The sequence below is a fragment of the Thermochaetoides thermophila genome (assembly GCF_000221225.1).
Source record: "Thermochaetoides thermophila DSM 1495 unplaced genomic scaffold scf7180000011818, whole genome shotgun sequence".
Lineage (NCBI taxonomy): Eukaryota > Fungi > Ascomycota > Sordariomycetes > Sordariales > Chaetomiaceae > Thermochaetoides > Thermochaetoides thermophila.
The window spans coordinates 316,385-339,173 of record NW_006383034.1 but is presented as its reverse complement, the minus strand read 5'-3'; the positions used below and the strand labels follow the sequence as shown (position 1 = coordinate 339,173).

Below are 22,789 nucleotides of genomic sequence, written 5' to 3'. Positions count from 1 at the left end.
GTCTGGTTCATCATCCTTCTTGTCCTCAGAGGATCCCTCTTCATCTTTGAAGTCGTCGCATATGGAACATGGGTTTCCTTCTGCACCACCCTGCTTTTTCGTAGACAAAGGCGTTGCTGTCGATTCTGTCAGGCTTTTCGTTAATGTGGCATCATTACTCCCGGTGACATTCTCATTGTTCTTGGAGGCAGTGGTCAGACTTGCGGTAGCAGTTCCTTCTGTGCCATCACTAGAACCAGCCCCACTATGGCTGACGGTAACTGTCACAGTCACAGTCGCAGTTGGCTGGCATTCTTGACCTATCCCTGTGCCCGCAGTTAAACTTGTGATTATACTACTACTGTCCAGGCTTTTGTCAGAACTTCCATTTCCGCCATCGGAGGTTGTGGTGTTTGTTAAGGCAGCAGTCACTTGCTCCTGGTCGGCAGTTTGACTACCATCGCCACCAACGAGACCATCGCTAGCAATAGTAATGGCAGCAATGTCAGTTGCAGACAACGGTGCAGCAGTCCCAGTCAAAGACGTCTCAGCAGCAATCAGCTCTATACCCGTTTCGATGCTCATGGACCCTGTCGAGGACGCAGAGCCCGGTGTGAGCGTCGTGATAGTGACCTGCGATCCAGCAGTGTCGGTAGTAGTGATAACCATTGGCACAGGGGTCGCGCTTCCCGTCCCTTCCCCTCCGACACCCGGGTTCGCAACGCTGCTGGTATTGTTTTCACCGTTGCCGCTAACTTCTTGCGCCTGGGTAACCACGGTTGTAACCAGCACTGGAACGCCGCCGGCAGCTGTGACAGTCAGGACGGTAGTAGCCATGGCCGGTGTCGCGACGGGAGAAGGTAATGGGGTAGGAACGGCACCGGTTCCGTTGGCGTTCGGTCCGGCTGGAAGAGCTATGGTCGCGGTGAAGACCAATGGGTTTCCATTGGAGTCAGTGGTCGACATTACGGTCGTCAATACTCTAGCAGGCCCTGGAGTTGGAAGGCCGGCTGCTGCAGGAGTAAGTACGGTGGGAATAAGAACCGGTAAGCCATTGGCGTCGGTAGTTGTGATGGTCGTGACAGTAGGGCCAGCACCTGAACCTTCAGTGCCTGCATTCCCAATATTCTTCAGGGTTGACAGTACCGTGACCGGCAATCCGTATATGTCAGTGGTCACAACTGTCATAACACCATTTTCAGCCCCACCTCCGGCAATTCCTGCTGTCGCGACACCACCTCCCTGAATGGCTACCCAGGTTGCAGCCTGCAGATTGGTAATCCCGGCACTTTGGCAAAACTCCTCGATGCCAAATCTTGCTCGTTGAGACGAATCTGTCGCCATAGCCGCAAACACAGTTCGGAACCGTTCCTCAATGATAAGTGGATGTGGCTGGACGAACAACAGCATGATCAGCAGCCGACCCTGGCTTTGCCCCTGGCCAGTGAGCTGGAAAGGAACAAGTGGGTTTGTCTCCGAAAGTAACATCGCTGGTTGTCCGATGGCAGAAAGTTTCGGGCGAAGATCGGTTTGAAGGTAGGCTAGAAACGTCGTTGTCGAGGTTGCCATTGTTAGGATAGACAGGGGGTTATTAAGTGCGGAAGGAAAACCCAATGACAATTCGACTCCAATGGCGAGGTAGGTCTTTGTTGAATCAGCTGTTGGCAAGAGAAGAACTGGGGGCTGAGAAAAGTCTGTTTTGTACCATATCAGGACTTAGGAACGGTTAACAAGCAGTTTAGATGCTGAACTTACCTTCCCAGGCACGCTGCGCTCCCGGAGTTATGATTCCGGAAGAACCAAGCGATAGTATCAGAGTTTTGCTCTGGCCTGTACTGCTGCCAGTGCTAAAGATCGTGCCAGTTCCAGCAGAAGCGCCCACAGCAACAACGTCTCCTCCGGCCCCAGCACTGCCCACACCTGCCCCTGACATCCCTGGAACGAAGCCAATGTCGATGAGTGACCGCTTCAGCCAATAATTGCTGGCGCCTGGCACGCCTTCTGCCTGAACGGGTGCACTAAGAGTGATGATGGAGAAGATAAAAGTTGCCGTCATATAGGACGGCAAATGGCTAGCGAGGCGCATCTTGGCTTGACTCCGGGTCTGCTGTGCTTTTTCTCAGTAGGTTAGATCTTCGACAAAAGCTTCAGGAACCAGAATCGGTCTCAAGTCTCTTGAACAGGAAGGGGGGTGGGGGAAAGGAGCGAAAATAACACGATTGATTCGTCTAAGAACTAGAAGAGACAGCATTTGGGAGAGAGGATACTGGCACAAACCGAGTCACTTGAGGGTTAGCCTGCCTTAAACCCGAAAGAACACTTATTTACAATCCTGATATGCCAAACTGCTCATTATTTCACTACTCGTTGGCTACAAAAATAACACAACATTACTGTTGACCTTCCTGGCGGCCTTCTGTTCTGTCCCAGCTTGGTTTGTGAAGTTAGCACAGGTATCAACAACTTGTGAAGAAAACTTTGAGACGGCTCGTCGAACCCGACCAACAATCTTGGTCTGACTGGCTGGTCTGGCCGACGCCGGCCAGATCAGCCCAAGTAATTGACTGGCACTAGCATCCTAGAAGATTTCCGGAAAGGGCCAGAAGCTGACCTCCGTTTCTTATATCGACGCTTCTGTCTGGTGCTGGGATGTTAGTTGCAGCATGCGGCACATGGGACATCTAAGATATTCCATGCTTACAGGATGACAAGTGTTTCGGGGAGTATGGCACGGCTACTTTACCATGGCTTGTCTTACCAAATCCATAACGTCGGCAACAATGCAAGCCAGCATCCAACGATTCACAACGCTATTTGTAATTAACTTGGTGCGAGCTCACCTGAAGACAGCCCGTTTTCCTTCTCCGACGCTCAAGTTGAATCCCTTCGCCTTGCTCCTGACAGCTTGCCGGGATCCAGAGAATGACAATAAAGAGAATTGCTGATCTCTGAAAAACCAAGCATTCACATCGATTTCCTCTTGCGATCACATGCACAAACTCCTCATGTTCATGGTCCATGAGACAGTCGAACAGGGGTGAAGTGCAGCTCGGTTGTAATGCATTGCGTCAGTGGCTGACAGGGATCGGAGTTAGTGGTCAAGGGTCCAGCTCAGGGTCCACCCCCACTTTACGGAAGACTGGATCTTAAACTATGCTACAGAGACCCATACTTGTCAAGGAATCAACAGCTGCATTGGCGCAAAACAGGATCGCTGTAGGATGACGCGGACAGATGTCGGACTTTTGCGATCGATGGGGTCTCAAGTAAGATTTGCTTAAGTCAATTCTAACTGTAGCGATCGAATCCTGCGAATTATTCCATTAATGTTATTAGCGCCTCTTAACGCAGTTGAGCCCTTTAAGAAGGGTATCCCTAGCTCGCGAGCATCTGCAACGGTGTGCGGAGGGGCTTTGCGGAGAGACTTCTACATACATTAAGCGGCCTTAGCGATCGTGGCACTTCGACAAATCTGTGCGATACCGTCCTCCGTAGCGAAACGCACCGCGATGACGTCGCAGGTTTCCAAGCCTATGGAGGTCTTTCGATGGCTCGACCACGACCGAAACACAGCAGTACCTTGATAGGCTGAAGTTGAGAGAGGTAAACAGCGATGCGGCAATTATCCGACAAAACTTTCCCTGCATGGAAGTGTAATTTCCCAACAGTATGCTCGGGCAGGTACAATTGCACGATTGGATAACAGCTTGAAGAAGACTCCCTGCTTGGCCGCCAAGCCGTGGAAGGCGCGTTCTGGCCCAGGCGGTCAGCAGGACAGTCTGCCTGCCGGTGAACAAAGACTGAATCCTGGAAACATCCAAGGCTATCAAGGTAGGCAAACCGGAAACGAGCTCATCAGCAGGGGGGCTCAGCACCCAAGCAAGCAGGTGCGAGCTGGACCAACCAAGCTGACTGTGACGGCAGGTGAAAATGCTCTTCTGCTTTGTGAGGGAGCTCGCCCCACGTGCGCCGCCGGAGTCGCCTTTTGCCCGCCGCGATGTGGACGTTTCAAGACGCAAAGGCGGATCCAACCACACCCAGCCACCAACCACCAACAAACACCAAGACATGATCGTCATGGGTGTTTGGGGGGGGAGGGGTGGTTGGAACAAGAGCCATGGGGCTAGCCAAACATAATTCCCACCCATATCGGCGGAGATTGTGTCATTGCATTCGTTGCAACAAGCTTATTTTCCAAATAAAACATCGACGATGATGGGGTGAAACGCGCTGGGAGTGTTATCACGTGGAGCTGGACGCGCATCGGCCTTCATCCCATCGTCCAGCCATCCCCTCACATATCTTGCCTCTGCGGTAGATCAGGGAGCCAACCATGACCCCAGTCGGATGCATCTGCATTGGTAGTCCGCTCTGGCCCTGCATTGCGACATCCGCCCTTGCAGACAGCTAGCCGGCGAGCCTCCAAGCCTCATTGTCCAAGCTCTCCATCCTAACTGCCTTTCATACTTAGCCAGTGGCGGTCTGCTTGCTTCCTGTTGTGCTGCGAGACTTCGTGTTGTGTGATCCCCAGTACCCTCTCAAAGCCCACCGTCCTTCCGGGCCGTTCCTCGACCCTTTATAGATCATCATCGTCATTGTCGTCATTGCTGTCATTTGCCTTGGATATCAGCGGTGTCGACCCGCATACCTGAACGTCCAACCCACTGGGTCTTGTCCTGTCCAAGCTCACCTAGACGCCCACCTTCTGGACCTCTATCCTCATTGTTGGGCATATTATCCTCAACGCCAGCTTCGTGAGTCTCGTCCGATGGCCGGCGACGTCTCGGGCAACGGGACCGGGGTCCCTCCCCAGGCCGGCATCTTGGAGGGCGTCAACCCGGTCCAGTACAGCCCGGGAAACCCCATCGCCTTGTTCATCGTTCAGGCCGCCATCGTTATCATTTTCTGCCAACTGCTTCACTGTGGGTTGACCTCAACTTGTTCAAACCGTCCTGCTAGTTACTGACTCTCTCCCAGACCCTCTCCGGCTGATCAACCAACCTCGAGTCATCGCCGAGGTAATTGGCGGTATTCTCTTGGGTCCGACTGTCATGATGCGCATCCCTAACTTCAGAGAGAGTATGTTGATGACGCTGATCCCTCAATGTCATCAAATATTCTGACACATGCTTGCCAGCAATATTTCCCCCGGAGTCCATGCCCGTTTTCAATAATGTGGCAAACTTGGGTCTCATTGTCTTTTTGTTCTTAGTTGCTCTGGAGGCAAGATCAAGCCAAACTTAAATGAATGTCTAGTAGTAGGCCCTACGCTAACCAGCATGCCAGGTTGACATGCGTATGTTCACTCAGAACTGGAAAGCGGCTCTTAGCGTCGGTCTGGCAGGTATGGCCATACCCTTTGCTTTGGGCTTTGGTATTGCCTATGGACTCTACAAGGAGTTCCATGAGGGTGTTGCCGAGAAGCCCATCGGCTTTGGCGTGTTCGGACTCTTCGTTGGCACTGCTTTGGCTATTACTGCCTTCCCAGTGCTGTGCCGTATCCTGTCTGAGCTGAACCTGCTGCGTTCCAGCGTCGGTGTCACAGTCTTGGCTGCAGGCATTGGCAACGACGTCACCGGCTGGGTGCTGCTCGCCCTCTGCGTTGCGCTAGTCAACAACAGCAGCGGTTTGTCCGCCCTCTGGGCTCTGCTCTGTTGCATTGGCTGGACCCTGCTGCTTGTCTTCGTCGTTCGGCCCCCTTTTATGTGGCTGCTGCGCCGAACTGGAAGTCTGCAGAGCGGTCCTACGCAGGGAATGGTCGCCTTGACCATGCTCATGGTGCTAGCTTCGGCTTGGTTTACTGGTAAGTGTCAAGCGAACACGAGCTCAAATCACTGCCAAGTCGCTCATACTTTTTTTTAGGAGCTATTGGCGTGCATCCCATCTTCGGCGCATTTTTGGCCGGCTTAATCTGCCCTCACGATGGCGGTTTTGCCATTAAGCTGACCGAGAAGATTGAGGATCTGATCTCGGTCTTGTTCTTGCCTCTCTATTTTGCTCTTTCTGGTCTGAACACTAATTTGGGTCTCTTGAAAGACGGTCTGACGTGGGGATACACCATCGCCGTCATCATTATCGCCTTCGTGGGCAAGATCGCTGGTGGTACGCTTGCCGCTAAGCTAAACAAGCTCTTGTGGCGCGAGAGCTTCGCCATTGGTAGCCTGATGAGCTGCAAGGGCTTGGTTGAGCTCATTGTCTTGGTAAGTACTGGTAAACTACAGCACGGATGACTATGGAGACTGACCCGTCAGAACATCGGCTTGCAAGCTGGTATCTTGTCGGAAACGACCTTCAGTATGTTCGTCGTGATGGCTCTGGTCACGACTATCGCCACAACCCCTCTTACCAAGGCCCTGTATCCTCCATGGTACCAGAAAAAGGTTGAGAGATGGAGGCGTGGCGAGATTGACTGGGATGGCAATCCTCTCGTCCACTCTGACTCGAGCCACGAGGATATGCCGAAGAAGGGCGAAGAATCTCAGATTCGGCGACTCATGGTTCACCTCCGATTGGACAGCCTGCCCAGCTTGTTTACATTTATCACCCTTCTTGGTTCGGACCCGACACGCACGTCCGTTCACAAGGAGAAAGATGCGTCTGGGGATTCGTCATCCGGCCAGGAACTTCCGATCAAGAAGCGCCCCCTTGAGGTGTATGGTCTGCGGGTTATCGAGCTCACAGACCGTACATCGTCTGTCATGCATCTTACCGAGGGTGAGGACTTCTATTCCCAGCGCGATCCTGTTGTCAACGCCTTCAAGACCTTCTCTCAGCTCCACGATGTCGCGGTTTCCGGTCGGGTGGCAGTCGTGCCCACTGACTCATACGCCGAGACACTCATTAGCCAGGCATCCGATGTCTCTGCCGATTTTGCTCTAATTCCATGGGGCGAGTATGGAACCGTCTCCGAAGATCAGTCGTTCCTCATGGCTGCCAGCGCCAGCGAGCGGTTCAGGTCAAGCGCCCACCTTGACTTCATCAACCAAACCTTTCAACAGGCTGTCCGGGTTTGCACAACCGGTATCTTTATCGACAATGGCTTTGGCGGTGTCACCAAGCCCACTACCGAACGGCCTTCTCTGATCCGTAGCAAGAGCAACATCTCGATCCGAAGCCATCACGAACCCCCTGCGCTACCGGCTCCTCATAAAGACCACCATATCTTCGTTCCCTTCTTTGGCGGCCCCGATGACCGCGCTGCCCTGCGGCTCGTCTTCCAGTTAGCCAAGAATCAGCATGTTACCGTCACCGTTGCGCGAATCATCTGGCCCGTGTTGAAGCTTCAGTCGCAAAGTACCGACGGCAGCGGAACTAGGCCGGCAACCGGCACTAGCATCGGTGCCGGCACAAACGACGAGGTGGTGCAGGATGAGCAGGATCTTGCCCTGCTCACTAGCATTCACTCCTCACTTCCTGCAGACGTCGCGAGTCGCATCGTTGTCACCGAGGAGCGTGTCTCCAGTCCTACCGCCGCGCCCACTGAGGTTGTGGCTCTCGCCCAGAAGTCCGTCGGCCAGAGGCCTAAGAATGCGGGTGATGTGGTCGTGCTAGGTCGGCGGAATGCCCGGCTGGATGAGAGTAGTGTCCCAGGGGAGGTTAGTGCCGAGAGCGGTGCTTCTAGCAGCACAGTCGGTGGGGGACTGGATCTAAAGAAGACTATCGGCACTGTTGCGGAGCAACTTGTCGCTGCCGGAGTCAAGGCTAGTGTTCTGGTTGTGCAAGCTGGCGGTAAGGGGTTGGATAATTGAGTCTTGTTGCTTTTGGATAAAGTCTTTTTGGTTGGCATTTTGTAGAAGGGTTTTGGTTTTTACTTATTGGCTATCTCTCTTGACGAGTTCGGATGGTTGGCGTCTAGGAGTATGGAGCGTTGTTATGCATGGGGCATTTTCTTGTATGATTGGTAATGACTATTGGGAATACGTCTCGGTTCCTCACGCTTGTGGTTTTTAAAATAGGTGTTTTCGCAACTAGGTTCTGGCTCTCGCCTGGGATTGAGCGTCTGATCTTTGGAAATACATGATACAATGCCAAGTTAATCAATGCACAGGGTTCTATCAACTCTTGACTCGTATCTCAAAAAAAAAAAAAAAAAAGGGAAGGGGGAAGGGGGGGAAGAGAGTACAGGAATCAACTAAAACGACTATCTTCTACCAATCTGGAGTTCCCCCACATCCCCCACAACCTCCTTCTACTATCATTTCGACGCCTTTCTCATCCTTCTCTTTCTTCTGTCTCAATTCTGGCTTCCTGGCCCTTCCTCTCACCACAGCTGCAGGCCTCTTCCATCGACCGTCTCCAAACCCTCCAAACTTCTGGTCCATCTCTTCAAGCTGTGCGGCGCCAGTCTCCCCTCTGCGAACGATCCATCGCGATGTTCCAAGCGCAGCATCTAGCTCGTCTAGCGGTGGTAGTTTGACATACACCATACCATCTTCGCGCTCTTCCACATCGAACGTTGCGATAGACATGCTCTCGTTAGGGTTATTGCCCGTTGAGGTGAGACATGCCCCTGTGGGAAGAGAGAACGGAGTCTTATGGTGAGGGCAGGCGATGTATACCTCCCCTTCTTGCTTCTCCTCGGAAGGAGGGTTGGTTCCGACAAGTGAGTCGGAAAGCACAAAGGCCCGTTTATGAGGGCACATCTGCTGGGTCGCGTAGTAGCGACCACGGACGCGAAAGATGGCAAGTTGAGTATCAGAGACCCGGATTGTCGCGCTGATGCCGTTGGGAAGGTCGTCGGCGCCGTCAAAGTGTGAGGCCGGGATGAGGGGCATCCATGTTGTTGAGGACCAGTGGGTGCGGAGTGATGAAAAGGGGATTTGATTAGGGGGCTCGAGTGAGTCTGATGAGGGAGGGGGAGAGGTAGATACTGTCGTTGCAGAGGAGAGGGAGTCCGATGAGGACGAAGATTTGAGGGTTGCCGAGTCGGATGACGAATCTGAGACTGACGAGCGTGCTTCTTCGCCACGTGCCGCGTCGGATTGAGACACTGCAATAGTAGTCGTTGTAGTGGTGACTGCTTGCTTCGGCCACCACGCCGGCCTCTTCTGCCCTCGCTCGTCTTCCCTCTCCACAGTGTCTTGTCCATCTTTGGCGTTCGAAAACTGAGCGAACTTAGCCGCGAGCTCTGGATCCTTGACGGCTTCTGCCCACTCATCAAAGTATGAGTCGACCAAGTCCTGCATCTGCGACTCGAGCTCGGCTGCCAGGCCTAAGGAATCCTTCAGCACAACATCACGGAGGTAGTTGATCCCGCCAGGAAGAGACTCGATCCAGCGTGCCGTGCGTTGGAGTCTATCGGCAGTCCGAATGTAGAACATGAGGTACCGGTCAAGGATAGGAATGACCTCTGTTGGAGGAACATCCTTCGCCAGGAGTTCGGCATGACGAGGCTTGGCACCGCCGTTCCCTCCGACGTAGATATTGAAACCTTTGTCTGTGGCGATGAGGCCGAAGCTAGATGATTGTCAGTGTACCGAACTCGGGGGTTGGGGGTTGGGACCCAAGGTAAACACCTCAGGAGTAACGGGTGAAATAAAGTTACTCACTCTTTGCTCTGAGCCTCCGCACACTCTCTCACACACCCACTCACGCCTCCCTTAATCTTATGCGGCGCCCTAATACTCTTATACCTCTCCTCTAGCCTTATCGCCATGCCCACGCTATCACCAATCCCATACCGACACCACGTCGACCCTACACAGCTTTTCACCGTCCTCAACGCCTTGGCATACGCATGCCCACTCTCCATGCCCGCATCGACCAACTTCTTCCAAATCGCCGGTAAGTCCTGCTTGCGGGCCCCAAAAAGATCAATCCGTTGCCCGCCCGTGATCTTGGTATACAGCCCGTACTCGCGCGCCACCTCGCCCAGGACGATCAACTTCTCTGGTGTTATTTCCCCTCCAGGCACGCGCGGCACAACGCTGAAACTGCCATCCCTCTGAATGTTGGCCAAAAACCGGTCGTTCGTGTCCTGCAACCCGTGCAGCGGACGCGACATTACATGTCCGTTCCACAAGCTGGACAGGATGCTGCCCACCGCCGGCTTGCAGATCTCGCAACCCATGCTCTGAGGGTCTGTTCCCGCGGCGGTCATCACTTCGGCGAAGGTCTTGAGCTGCTTGACCATGACGATGTGGTAGAGCTCGGCGCGCGAGCGTGGGATGTGTGCGCAGATGTGATTAGACACCGCGTTGCCCAGAGAGGCCATGGTCTTGTTGAAGATGGTTGTGACGAGCGGCATGCACCCGCCGCAGCCGGTGCCGGCTTTGGTGCAGGATTTGAGGGTCGAGAGGGTCGTTGCTGTGCCGTCGCGCACGGCAGAGACGATGGCGCCTTTGGTTACGTTGTGGCAGCTGCAGACTTGGGTGTCGTCGGGGAGGTCGTCTGTACCGTCTGAGTCCTTCTTGCTGGAGCTGCCTAGGATGAGTTCGGCTGGCGGGGTGTCTAGGGGTTTGAGGTTTTTGGCTAGGGGGACTAGCTTGACGTAGTCCTGCGTGTCACCGATCATCATGCCGCCGAGGAGGTACTTGCCATCAGAGGTGAAGATGTACTTTTTGTAGATGTGCTGGAAGGGGTCGCGGTAGGTTAGGGCTTTGACTTTGGTGTTGTTGCATGTTGTCCCGGTCTCCCCCTTTTTGCGTCCCCTTTGCTCGGGCAGCCTCCTTGGTCCATCGCGGTCGGCGAAGTAATCCCCGAAGCTGGCAACCTCGACACCCAAAAGCTTGAGTTTGGTGCTTAAGTCTGGCTGGCTGAAGGATCTCTCCTGCCCACCATGCTCAGCAGCTTGTGTCAGGTTCCATGCCAACACATCCGCCATCTCAACACCAGGGGCGATCAACCCAAACGTCTGTCCCTCCCAGCTAGCACACTCCCCAATAGCATACACATCTCGGGTACTCGTCCTTAACTGCGAGTCGACCACAATCCCCCCGGACTCGCTAACAGCAAGCCCAGCCGTTCTCGCAAGCTCATCCCTCGGCCTGATTCCAGTCGCAAACACCACAGTTTGACACCTTAGTGCCGTTCCATCTTCGAATCTCAATCCCGTCACGTTAATTCCCTCATCTGTCTCAACACAAGCTACCCTCTTCTCTAACAATACCTCAACCCCCAACTGCCGGACCTTCTCGACCACTAGAGCGCCCGCATCCCCGTCCAGCTGACGTGCGAGCACCCAGCCATTACGCTCAACAACGACGACGCGGTCATACGTTTGTAGGTCGAGTAGGGCTTTCGCGGCTTCGAGGCCGAGGAGTCCGCCTCCTACTACCGCACCGACCTTTTCCTGATCCTGTGAGGGGAGAAGTTGCTGGGAGTGTGTGATGAGGGCCTCAAGATCGGCGACCGTACGGTAGACAAAAACCCCGCGGGCGTCAATGCCAGGGGTGTTACGGGGCAGGGCCGCGTTTGAGCCGGTTGCTAGAACCAGGATGTCATATGGTACGGTGGTGCCGGTTGAAGTAGTTATTGTTTTGGAAATTGGATTGATGGCTGTTACAGGTGTAGAAATGTGGTATGTGAGGGCGTTATCGGGGATGGAGGTGTACTTGTTCGATGTTAGCACATCGGAATGGGCCGTGAGAGGGGGAAATAGGGACGTACCCATTCCGCGGGGTTGAGATACAGGTTCTCGACCTTACGGTGCTCGAAGAAGGTGGTTAGGCCGACGCGGTTGTATGCTACGTGCGGTTCTTCGCCAAAGACGATAATGTTGTACTGGCGTGTGCGAACGTCGAGCTTCAGGAGTTTTTCTCTAGAAGGATGTTAGCCAGTCTACCCATTCCTGAGGGCGACAAGACATATGAGGACATACATGAAGCTGATGCCGACCATTCCCAGGCCGACAACAACGATCGTCTTTTGGCTTTGGGGCATCACGGCCATGCTGGGCTCTGTGGTGCTGGTGAGCAGCTAGAGATGAATCAGACAGATAACGGCAGATGGTTGCTACTCCTGGAACGATCCTTCGCTCTTTTTTTTTTTTTTTTGTAAAAAAAAAGATCCGGAGGAGGAAAGTAGAGAAACTCTGCAGTCAGGAAATGCCGCGAAATGAGAGTAAAGTTAGAAAGGCATCTATGGAGCTGCAGTCTACAAGTAACAGAAGAGCATCGCTCTATCGCTGACCCCATCCCACCGCTACCTCCACGAAAATGTTATAGATAGGTCCTCACATACATATATATGACTTACAAATCTCCGAGCAAACACTCACTCCTCCATCAATCTCTCTCACCATCGGCATGGTAACAATGTGTCCACATAAGTAACCTGATATAAAACAACCCGCGGGCATACGTCGTTTGCATCTCCGGCCATTCCTCAGCGGAGATGCCTGCACCGCCGGGATGCCAGGTATCGTTGTACCAGTGTGTTCATGCCCTTGCATCTCCACGGCGGATTGGCAAAACTTTGGTCAGTGTGAACAGAACATAGCTTTTATGGTAAAGCAGTTAAATGTGGACGAGATAAGGGGTAGGTGGATGGAGATAGCCGAGTTTTTGCTGATAAGAGGAGGGCTCCAGCCAATCGGGTGTTGTATATTCGGGGGCCTTCTTCCTGGTTAGGTATGTCCGCGGAGATGGTGTGTGTCGGTCCTTGATGGGGTTTCGCGCTCAGTTGGAGTGCGGTCTTTGCTGTTTTCTCCGTATGTTCCTGGATCAGATCTCAAACTATACAGGTAGAAGTGTGATGCAAGGCTCAGCTTCATCTTTGGCAAAGGGTGGCCGTTGCAAAATGGAATGAGGGGAGATATAAAATAGAAGGACGACCAGTAAATCCGTTGCGACGAAGCCAAAGTTTCATTTCTCAAGACACTCTTCGTTTTGAGTCCCAATGAAATAAATGTTTAGCTCTACCCATATAGCTACTAAGTGAAAAATCAGCTGTTTCTAAAAAAAAAAAAAAAACACCAGACAAACAAAATCAGCGCTCCGCCCATATGAAAAATCACGAACCCATGACATGCATGCACGTTAAAGCTTTCCCAAGTAACCTAATTTTTTTATACCCATTGATTGCTGAACCGCCCCGCGCCAAATCAAGCCTTCACTTACTCCAAGCAAACCAACGCCACTGCCGCACCAACAAGCGAGCTCTCCTCAGCCTGCACGAGCTCAACGCCCGTGCCTTGGACCAGCTCATCCAGAGCTTCCTCCAGGTACCCCCTGAAGCCAGTGTACTTCTCAATGACAGACCCGTTCCATGCAACCGTCAACTTCTCCTTCTCCAGCAGCTCGAGTTCGCGCTGCGCCGCCGCCTTGGCAGCCTCCTTGGGGAGCGGAACATCCTCCAGACCCTGGACGGGCTGCTCGTCGCCGCTGGTGAGGGTGAGCATCTCCTTCTCGGCCTCAATCTTGAGCTCGCGGAGGGCAACCACTCCCGCTGCCACGAGGCGGGCGCCGCGCCGGGCGATCTGTGAAGAGAGCGTCTGAAGGAACTTGAGGTCCGCGACGGTCGGGGTCACGGGAGAGGGATGCCGGGAGGTGAAGACCTTGAGGGCCTTGTCGAGAGAGGGAGAGGTATCGCTGTAAGTGGCATAGGTTAGCCTGTTGCTATGATAGCCAGTACGAAAGGGATTCACCTACGCCTCGACAATCGACAGTGTCTCTGTGTCGAGACCGTACTCCTTCCTCAGAGACTCCGGCACCGTCCCGCCGAAAACACCCACGCTCTCGATCGCGTCGATCAGCGCCAGCCGGCAAATCTCACCAAGGTAATACCCGCCAACCAACTGCTCATACGGTTGGAAGTCGGGCCTCGGGTGAGCCGCCTTGAGCTGACGATCCCACTTCGTCAGCGGCAAGGAGCCCTCCTCGCGACCGAACATACCGATCTCGGTATTGACAACCACATGCGTGGCACTCTCGTGCCAGCTGCGCGGACGGATGCCATACTTCTCGCGGCCGATCAGGGTGACGGGGAGGTGGGCGGCAACGTTGACGCCGGTGCCGAGGATCAGGCCGAAGCGAGTGGCGGGCGTGGAGTAGGCCTCGGAGAGTAGGGTCGCGCTGGAGTCGTTGACGATGGCGGCGAGCGAGATGTGAAGGCTCTGCTGGAGGCAGGCAGACTGGATGACCTCGCCGAGGTCGGCGCCGACCAGGCCCTCATCGGCGCAGAAACCCTTGCCCATGGGCAGGATCTTGCCGCTGCTGGAGGAGGTTTGACTGTGATGTGTTAGTCCCTTATTTCATTTTTCTCCCTGGAAAGATAGCCTTCTGAGTTGTTAAAACTTACTCGATGGGGAAGCTCCACGACAGCCCAACAAGAAGCGGGTTCTCGGCACTGCTGCCGAGCTCGCTCTCGTCTCCCACCACACGGCGCACCCTCTCAGCGATCCAGTCAAAGAACTCCCGCCCCCTGAGCTTTCTAACTTCATTATCAATCTTCCACGAGTTCATGCGCACGATTTGATGCTTCGAGTCGCCCCCCAGCTCCACTAGCGCCACGCGCAACGTCGAACCGCCCACATCCAGAGCAAGGTGCTGGCCCTTCTCCAGGCCGCTGGGCAGCTTGGAGTTGTAGGACGGAAGCATGGCCTCGGGGCTTGAGCGTAGACCCTCGCGGAACTGAGCCTTCAGCGTCGCGCACAGCTTGGCCAGGCCGCCGCTCGAGCGCAGAGGGCCGAGGAAGGCCTCCTCGCTCTCGCGGAGAAACTCGAGCGCAGTATCGGTGAGGAGGGCCCTCCTCCTGACTGATGGAAGAGACAGCCAAGAGGGGACGAGGGCTTGCAGGAGGGACTTGGCTCGCAAAAGAGCCTTGGCCGCGGCCACAATGAAGTCCCGGAAGGACAGGATTGGGGGGAGGATGAACTGCCTTGTCGTGTGGCTCATTTTGGTAACCTGTCTGCTTCACTCGACACCCACGACGAAAAAGACGACAACGATGAACGGGAGAGCTGGACAAGGGGCGAAAGCAACGGGCAGGACAGGTTCAGCTCCAGGGCGGGGGGGCGTTCCTGGTTTGGATCTAGCCGATCCACGCTCTGCCAGACGTGCAGTCTGAGTCTTTCTTTTGTTGATCTTGATATTCGAGAGGAAGACGTAGACGGCAAGGCAGAGCGTGTCCTCGACGCCAATCCAGGAGGATCCTAGGAAAGAAGCCAAAGCCAGGAGGAGGGCCAGGAGACGGCCCGTATGTAAGTTGCTGGTCAGGAATTTATCTAGACGAGCGTTGCCCAAGGCGTCATCCAGGAGCCATGCCAAGCGGCGCAGTGCTACCCGACCTGGGGGAAAAAACCAATGGCGCGGCAAGAAAAGCGCCGAATACTCCGTAATCCGTACACTGGGGATGCACTGGATGCTGGATGTGCTGGATGTGCTGGATGTGCTGGATGTGCTGGATGCAGCCCTCCCGCTGCGCGGTTTTGAGATGACAGCATCAAGAAAAAAAAAAAAACCGGAACCTGTGCCTTTCGGGAGATAGACAGCGTCACAAGCAGGTACTGTGGCAGACTGTGGCAGACTGGTAGGTCGCAAACGGGCAGCAAGGCAGGAGAGCCACTGCTGCTGGGTAATGTGCAACACGAGACTGCAGTGGTCGAGAAACTCGAGGCCGCGCCGCCGCGAGGGTTCGAGAGTCGATGTGGGGAAGGTTGGCGTCACAGCAGACGCTCGTTTCGAGAAAAAAAATGCAGATTGGCGATATTGCACAGAGATAGCTGGAATCCAGTGCCAAATTACCGGCGACTGAGCCTTGGAAAAGAATGAAACAAAAATCCCAGATTCAACTCTCCTGTCACTCTGCAGCAACGGACCGATAACGCTTGACGTCTGAGTCGGGGTCACCTACTGTGACCAGCAGCCGTCAGGGGCATTGGACACCCCTCATCGACCTTAGGTCGTGGTCCCTCCACATTTCGAACGGAAGCTGGTCCGCCGAATTCGATTTTCTTTTAATAGCGCCGCTATCTTTCGGCCCAAGTCAGCCCAAAAACAAAGCCAGATAAGAAAAAAAAAATAAATGTTGGGCGTTAAGACAGAAGGAGCGAGCTTGCCAATAACAGAGAGAAAAGCGCGGGCGTTTGCCTGGCTGAACTGACCGCCCACCGGAGCCATCGCCGGACCCACAAGAGATGTCCAAAAAGTGGGGTTCCTACGGGACGGGTGGGGCAGAATTGGGGGGTGGCGCCGAACCTCGAAGCGACCAACCTCCAGCCACGCACGGGCCACACCAGCCCAACGGCTGGGGAGGGAAGAGGAGGCAAGCGAAGCGTCGAATGACACCCACGAGGGAATTATAAAATAAAAACGTCAACAAACTTGGCCTTCACATACTGAGGCATAAACCCGACGCGGGGTCAGGAATTCGGACCGTTGAACCTAGCCGTTCTCTGGCTCTGCAGCACTTCGGTCCTTACCCAACCTTGGCCCTAACGCAGACGCAGTTCAGCAGAACAATGTCTACGGATTACTGTGTACGCAGAATCTTGGGCCTCCCTGCAGAAAGCTGAGAGTTGGGACAGAAGGGCATCAATCGCATCTACTTTGACTTCGTTCCAAAGGGTCCTTTGGGAGCAAAAACATAGCAACTCGATTCCACCCAGCACCCGATGATAAGCTAACAACACGTGGAATACCTAACGATACAGATTAATTCCCTTCCTCCCTACCCTCCCTCCTCCTTTCCACTTGCCTACCCGCTCTTATAACTCCGTTCATTCCCTTCATTGTTTCCCGTTTTCTAACAAACCGCTTCTTTCCCTTCATGGACGTATCAACGTGGATGTAACATATGCGTCTCCCGAAGATTTCTCCCAAGCCGAGAGATTTCCGAATTGACTGGAGAGTGTTGAGACCTCTTCATCAGTGACAGGATTAGGGAAACAGCGAAACATAGGAAATGCCGACTTTTTGTACCCCTCCTTCCTTCAAACCCATAATCCTCTCTTGTAGCATGCATGGAACAGAGCAAGTAAAGGAAAAGCAAAACGACAGCCAGATATCACTGTGCAATAAGAGGTATATGGAGACGATAGATGAAACGACTGAAACGAAAGGCGAGCACCAGAGATAGATGTTTTCAACAGGAAAATAAAGCAGTCACAGAACTCCTCAACCGAGGAGGAAAAACAAAAAGAAACGCAGAGATGAGGAAGAAAAAGAAAAATAAAAAAACAAAACCTCAACACCCACTTCCATCATCCTCCAACGAGTCTTCATCCTCCATACTAACATACCCTTGATCCACAACCGCGCACCCCGCGCCCTGTATGCCGACCACACTCTTAGTGACCGCCAAGCACCGGCTCACCATCCTCATCCTCATCTCCCCAGTCATACCAGCGACCTTCCCGCCGCCAAACTCTTCGCTGCCAATCCAGATCCGCAGCTGGCCCGCCAGCCGCTCCATCGAATCTGTACATGTATCACGCTTTATATGACGGCTGATCTCCTCCATGAGATGGAACGCAGCCGTGTACCCAAGGAGCGACAGCGTCTTAATATCGCAACCATGTGGCAGGATGGACTCGATAAGCATGTACGCGGCGCGGGGGAGGTCGCCTTTGAACTTGCCGAGCTGGGCCATGGCCATAGCGCAGCGCAGAGCCATGTGGGAGTCAGCGTCAAGGGCGCCCAGACCGTAGGGCGTGCAGAGGAAGGCGCTGGTGTGCTTGACGTAAGGAGTCGTAGGGCCGAGGGCCTGGAGGACGGCAGCGATGTAGGTGCCGCGCTTGCCGTCGACGAGGACGGCGCGGGCGATGAGCGCGCGGACTTTCGCGTTGGAACCGATGGGGGCGAGCTTGATGGCCAGCTCGACGTCGTTGAGGATGGAACGGGTCGGAGCAGGGGCCGCATCGCTGGGGGACTGGGGCTTCGGAAGGCTGTTAAGGAGGGCGCGGTGGACGAGCAGAGTCGAATACCAGGCGGCAACGGCGTCAATGGGCGACCGAACGGCAGGATCTTCGACAACTGAATCCATACCGGGAATACCGCCCATCACGTCATCCGTCGTGGGCTTGTTGAACGCCAGATTGTGAGCCCTTTGAACGATGTCATCGTTCAGAACATCATCGCAGTCTTGCTCAAGGAGGACAGCAAGATGCTCGGGAAGAACGTCATCAGTGTCTTTACGAACGAGCGACATGATCATCTGGTTGAGTTGCCTAGCTTCGTTCCACTTCCGTCTGGCCAGCGTGGTAGCAACCGAGTTGGCCAGCCACGAGGCACCATTCAGCTTCCAGAGCAGAAGTCGGATGTGCAACGCCTTCAGCATCAGCCGGAGGGGAGTGTCAGGAAGCGTGCCCGAGGCAAACAGAGTGAGCGTCAGGCGGCTCTTGTTGATGTCGACATCGCCACCGGTAAGTTGGGCATCCAAGGCGATGGACCACGCCTTGACCCTAGCAGCCTCTTGCTCCTCGGTCAACCCAGTCAAAGCAAGATAGGCGCGATCGCCGATCAGGCACCGGAGAGCGTATTTGGAAGCCTTGAGCAGCAGAGCTGCGGCTTCAAAGAAGGCGTTGCGCTGGGGAACCCAAACGGTCTGGATTGCCGTAAGCCAAGCCGTTCTCCTGACGTGGAGCGGCGAAGAAAGGCTTGGGGCAAAGTGAACGGGAGCAGCAGCGGTAGCGGCGCGCTTGGTCTTTTGAGGAGGACGGAAGAAGGACATGTTGTCGAGGAACGATGAACACGCCACCCACAAGAAGATAGCGAGCAACGTGAAGAGCCGGAGCTTTGCGATGATACTCTTCGCGTCAATATAATAACCGCCGATGCTGAAGTGGGTGGACCGGACAAAGGCCGCCAAGAGCTGGACGGGGATGGCGAACAGACCCCGGCCTTCGGTGGTCTCGCGGTCCTTTTCGTTTTCGACGAGGGCCTCGATAAGCATCATGCCAGCCAAACTGCCCACCATAACCTTGCCGAAGTATGGACTCCAACCCCGGGCCTGTGCTTGCTGCTGTTGTTGTTGAATGTGCTGCTGGCGGAGCAGGGCCGGGTTCTGCACAAAGTGAGCAGCAGCAGGAGGTACAGGGTAAGGACGACCGGCGTTCAATTGTTGGGCTGTGATGATGCGTTTCATGTCTTCGGGGATGGGTATCATGCCCGGAGGGTTGGCATCTTGTGGTGTCGCCATCGGCGTGTTCATGGCGGTCATATTCATACCGTTCATGTTGTTCATGTACGGGTTGCTCGCAGGGTTGAACTGCATCGGCTGGGTCTGCTGTAGAGGGTTAGGGAGCTGGCCCGTCATGGCACCAGCCATAAAGAGTTTCTCAAAAGTGGCAATGCGGGCCTGCATGCTGTTGATCTCCTCGATCAAGCGATTGTTCCGCTTCTCCAGATGTTTAATGTACTCAGTTGCCTTACTTAGCACCTACAGCCCCGCAGTCAATATCCTGTCTCCACCAGAACGTGCACGACGTGCGGGAACGAAGAGAGCTTACCGTGGCCTTGTTCAACTTGTGTGCCGGCGTTAAGCCGTGCAGCTCTTCCCTGTCTTCTGTTGTGTCCTCGCCTCTGGCACTCTTGCACATGATTCTGAGCGACGGCACGCTATCTCTCAGGGCGGCGATCTTGTCGTTGAGATTTGTCCGGTAGCGTTTCTCGATCTCATTGTGCGCGGTCTTCTTCACCGGGGGAGGAACCTCGATCTCTTCATCATCATCATCGTCGTCGTCGTCAGCTGATGATTTCCTCTTCCTGGTGTTGGTGTTGGTGTTGGTATTGCTGGCATTGTCGTCGGCGTTGTGGCTGGTGCCGCTGGCGTGGTCGTGGTTCTGCTTCGAGGGATCAAGTGTCGTCGGCGACGCGGTGGTCACCCCCTTGGCTTCCTGGGGGCTCGACGCCGAGTCGGGGCTTCCCTCGCTCTTGGGGAAGTGGTACTGGAGGTGCGGCGGCATCGTGATGGTCTTGAGGCGCTCGCGCTGAGCGGGGGTGAGGGTGTTTTGGATCCTGCGCTGTGTCTCGGGCTCAGATACGGGTAGATTCGGAGCAGCGAAGCTCTGGGTTACGGGGACATTGGCCGTCGTGGCAGCGGCGACGGCGGCGACGTTGGCGCTGGAGACAGCCGTGCTAGCGGGATGGAAAAACGGGGACGGTGATGGCTGTGGTTGGAGAAGCTGTTGAGCAAGGTTGAGATGATGGACCGGGAGTTCCCAGGACTGCTGGGGAGCGGACGGCGGGACGTTTCCAAAAGGGCTTCCAGCGCTGGAGGGCGAGTCATACGGGGGGGTGTCCTGAAAGACCCATTGCGTCGGAGGGACTGGGTTGAAGAATGCGGGTTGTTGCTGGAGTTGGAGCGATGCGGTGACAGCCGAGGGCGGGACCGAAGAAGAAGTCCCACTTCCTCCCGCACCAGCGCCTGGACCAGCAGCAGAAACCGCACCAAAACCAGAACCAGAACGAGCGCCAGGCACAGCAGAGCCTGAACTGGCAGGCGTGTCGCCCAGTGTCGCAGCCACAGAGTTGGCATCCGGAGTCCCGAGGCCGTTGCCAGAGCCATTGTCCACAAAATTATCCACGAGGCTGTCGTCGGGATTCAGCCCAAAATTGTTGTTCAGGCCACTGCTGCCGCTGAGGGCGGCGAGCAGGGTCTGCGTGGCCGCGTCGAAGCCGGCCATTGCTTCCATAATACGGTGCTCCCCCCACTCCCTTTTCCCCTTTACTATTTCTTCCCTTGCTGGCCCCCTCTTGGGTCTCTATTCTGCCCTACGGCCCTACGCTAGTGTAGCGTCTGGCACCTGGCCTGGTGCCCTGATGACCACCAGTACACACCGGGATGGTGAATGCTTTCACAACCGTCCGTGGATGCGATTAGGTGTTTGCATGTGCGGGCCAAGGGTCCAGTGCCCAGCGTCAGTGTGTCCAGGCGTCCAGGCTGCGTGTCGGAATGCTTGGGCACAGACGGGGGGGGGGTCCCGCGGGTCGGGCGTACTCGTCGCAGAGTGTTGCAGTGGGCGCGGATGGGCGTTCTGGTTCGCGACGGGATGGACGTGCGGGGACGCGAGCAGGGACGGGGAACCAGTACAGGAATGCAGTCGGCCAATGATTGATCGTCTCGGATCGTCTGCTTTGCTTTCTTGGGTCCTCTGGTGTGCTTGGGCCGTACACGCAACACCGGTTCTCACCGCAATGCGCGCAGGCAGTAGGGCGGATGAGTTGTCGAGAATTTTGGCGAGAGGAGCTGACGTTGGAGTTGCAGGACAGAAATCGGGTTATGTGTGGCACGATTTGCCCCAGAATCGTATGATGGAAGAGCACGGCTGGGGCCGAGTTTTCTGCGGCGGATCCCAGGACCCTGACATTGGAGCACTGCCCCGACGCAAATGGCACGTGCATCCGCATGCATGGAATGTCAATTCTGGATCGCGATTGGCCAGAGGTGCAGCGTTGTGGGGTCGACCAAGAGTCGACCCGCGATTAAAAAAAGCCTTGGTCTGCCCCAACCAGCGATGCGAGCGCTGCGATAGGGCAGAGCCGCAGCCTTGTCTTCGTCCACGGGGTAAAGCACATGAAAGAGATGCTGATTGTAAACTGAGCGCCGAGCAAAGCAAGCAATTGTCTATCTGGAAGGCTACTTGCTGTATACAGAACACATTGTTATTTTGGAGTTGGAGGAGGCGAGCGCTACTGCTGTACGCAAAAGGGGTATCAAATTTTTGGGGCGCTGACAGCCCAAATACGACCGCCGCTAAGAAATGATTAGGCTAGCGCGTGTGCTTGGTTGGTCCGGCACTCAACACATCGGACATGCGGCAATTGAGATCGCGGTTGCGAGATCCAGGGCTGCATAACAGCAACACTGACAGTTCGCCGGATGCAAGATCATGCTGTGCTTCGTGCTTCGTAGCGGCCGTAGATGGTATATCATTGATCAGGATTGGAAAATCAAAGCAGCCAAGCTGTAAAACAGTTCCCAGCTGGATGGAGAGTTGCTTTGTTGAGCATGTGACGCGGCCGGCTCTGCAGCTGCGATCCTTGCGTCTTCGAGCCATCCATGAACGCTTCGCCGCAAGCTACATTAACCCTGCCTCCAGCGCGGTTGTTGTTGGATAGGGCTCCTGGAAGTTAGCACAGAGATGATGATGTCAGGAACGGATGATGCAACATCATTCCACAAGACTATGGAACAACCGGACGATCTGGGGAAGTGGACTTAAACCTCCTGCTCTGCATGTTACCAACACGGAGGATAGCCGTGGGCTGTGACACTGAACTGCCGGGAGCGTCGCGTGCACGTCCTCCGTCCTTGGGTTGTTATCTCCGTAAAAGGTACCTATCCTAGGTAGGCACGTCATGAGGTCCGCGGACTTGAAACATCCGAGATGTCCGAGAGAGCAAGTTGACAACTTCACCGGTGACAGGAGTCCGTGGTGTCGCTTGTTGGGTCGGCTGATGGATGAAGAAGAGGCATGTGGTGCGGGTTGCAATAGGCAATAGGGGGAGGAGCTTGAGCTTCATATCAGCTCGTCGACGAGCTTCATCCTGGGTCGAAGTGCAAGGATGGCAGTTTCATGAAATCATTGGGCCCTGAAACATCAACCCCTGCCCGTCTCTAACACCCAATCAACGCTTTATCTGTTTGGAACGACAATAATGCAAGGATAAAGAAACAAGATATAGATTCATGATATCGTCATCATATCTGACGGGTAAGGATATCACTATAAGACATCTTCTTAATACGTATCAAAATACTCCCGACAACCCAAAAGACAATAGTATATGCTACCTGAGTTAGTATCCAAAAGCCACATTCACCAACAAAATTGACCGAGTCAACCTTGTCTGACCATTACACAAAAGACAGGAAGCCAAAAGTGTTTCACAAAGGAGTGACAAGAACGGAAAGAAAATGACTACCCCAG

General features: G+C 54.6%; 5 protein-coding genes across 5 annotated transcripts; 1 reads left to right on the top strand and 4 right to left on the bottom strand.

Annotated features, from left to right (window-relative positions):
• Window positions 1-194: 194 nt before the first annotated feature.
• Window positions 195-2,065, bottom strand: CTHT_0041210 (uncharacterized protein; the record flags this gene model as incomplete). The annotated part of the gene is made up of 3 exons (XM_006694464.1): window positions 195-244; window positions 336-1,520; window positions 1,735-2,065. The coding sequence occupies 3 exons, from the start codon at window positions 2,063-2,065 to the stop codon at window positions 195-197; spliced, it is 1,566 nt and encodes a 521-aa protein (XP_006694527.1).
• A 2,682-nt stretch (window positions 2,066-4,747) lies between these two features.
• Window positions 4,748-7,727, top strand: CTHT_0041200 (putative K(+)/H(+) antiporter protein; the record flags this gene model as incomplete). Its single annotated transcript, XM_006694463.1, has 6 exons — window positions 4,748-4,901; window positions 4,957-5,058; window positions 5,117-5,190; window positions 5,266-5,782; window positions 5,842-6,179; window positions 6,231-7,727. The coding sequence occupies 6 exons, from the start codon at window positions 4,748-4,750 to the stop codon at window positions 7,725-7,727; spliced, it is 2,682 nt and encodes an 893-aa protein (XP_006694526.1).
• Window positions 7,728-8,126: 399 nt separating this feature from the next.
• CTHT_0041190 (nitrite reductase-like protein) lies at window positions 8,127-11,868 on the bottom strand (the record flags this gene model as incomplete). The annotated part of the gene is made up of 4 exons (XM_006694462.1): window positions 8,127-9,435; window positions 9,528-11,530; window positions 11,587-11,737; window positions 11,798-11,868. 4 exons carry the CDS (start codon window positions 11,866-11,868, stop codon window positions 8,127-8,129), a joined length of 3,534 nt encoding a protein of 1,177 aa, XP_006694525.1.
• A 1,165-nt stretch (window positions 11,869-13,033) lies between these two features.
• Window positions 13,034-14,813, bottom strand: CTHT_0041180 (hexokinase-like protein; the record flags this gene model as incomplete). Its single annotated transcript, XM_006694461.1, has 3 exons — window positions 13,034-13,508; window positions 13,569-14,147; window positions 14,218-14,813. The coding sequence occupies 3 exons, from the start codon at window positions 14,811-14,813 to the stop codon at window positions 13,034-13,036; spliced, it is 1,650 nt and encodes a 549-aa protein (XP_006694524.1).
• Window positions 14,814-17,103: 2,290 nt separating this feature from the next.
• CTHT_0041170 (putative specific RNA polymerase II transcription factor) lies at window positions 17,104-20,542 on the bottom strand (the record flags this gene model as incomplete). Its single annotated transcript, XM_006694460.1, has 2 exons — window positions 17,104-19,296; window positions 19,367-20,542. The coding sequence occupies 2 exons, from the start codon at window positions 20,540-20,542 to the stop codon at window positions 17,104-17,106; spliced, it is 3,369 nt and encodes a 1,122-aa protein (XP_006694523.1).
• Window positions 20,543-22,789: the final 2,247 nt, after the last annotated feature.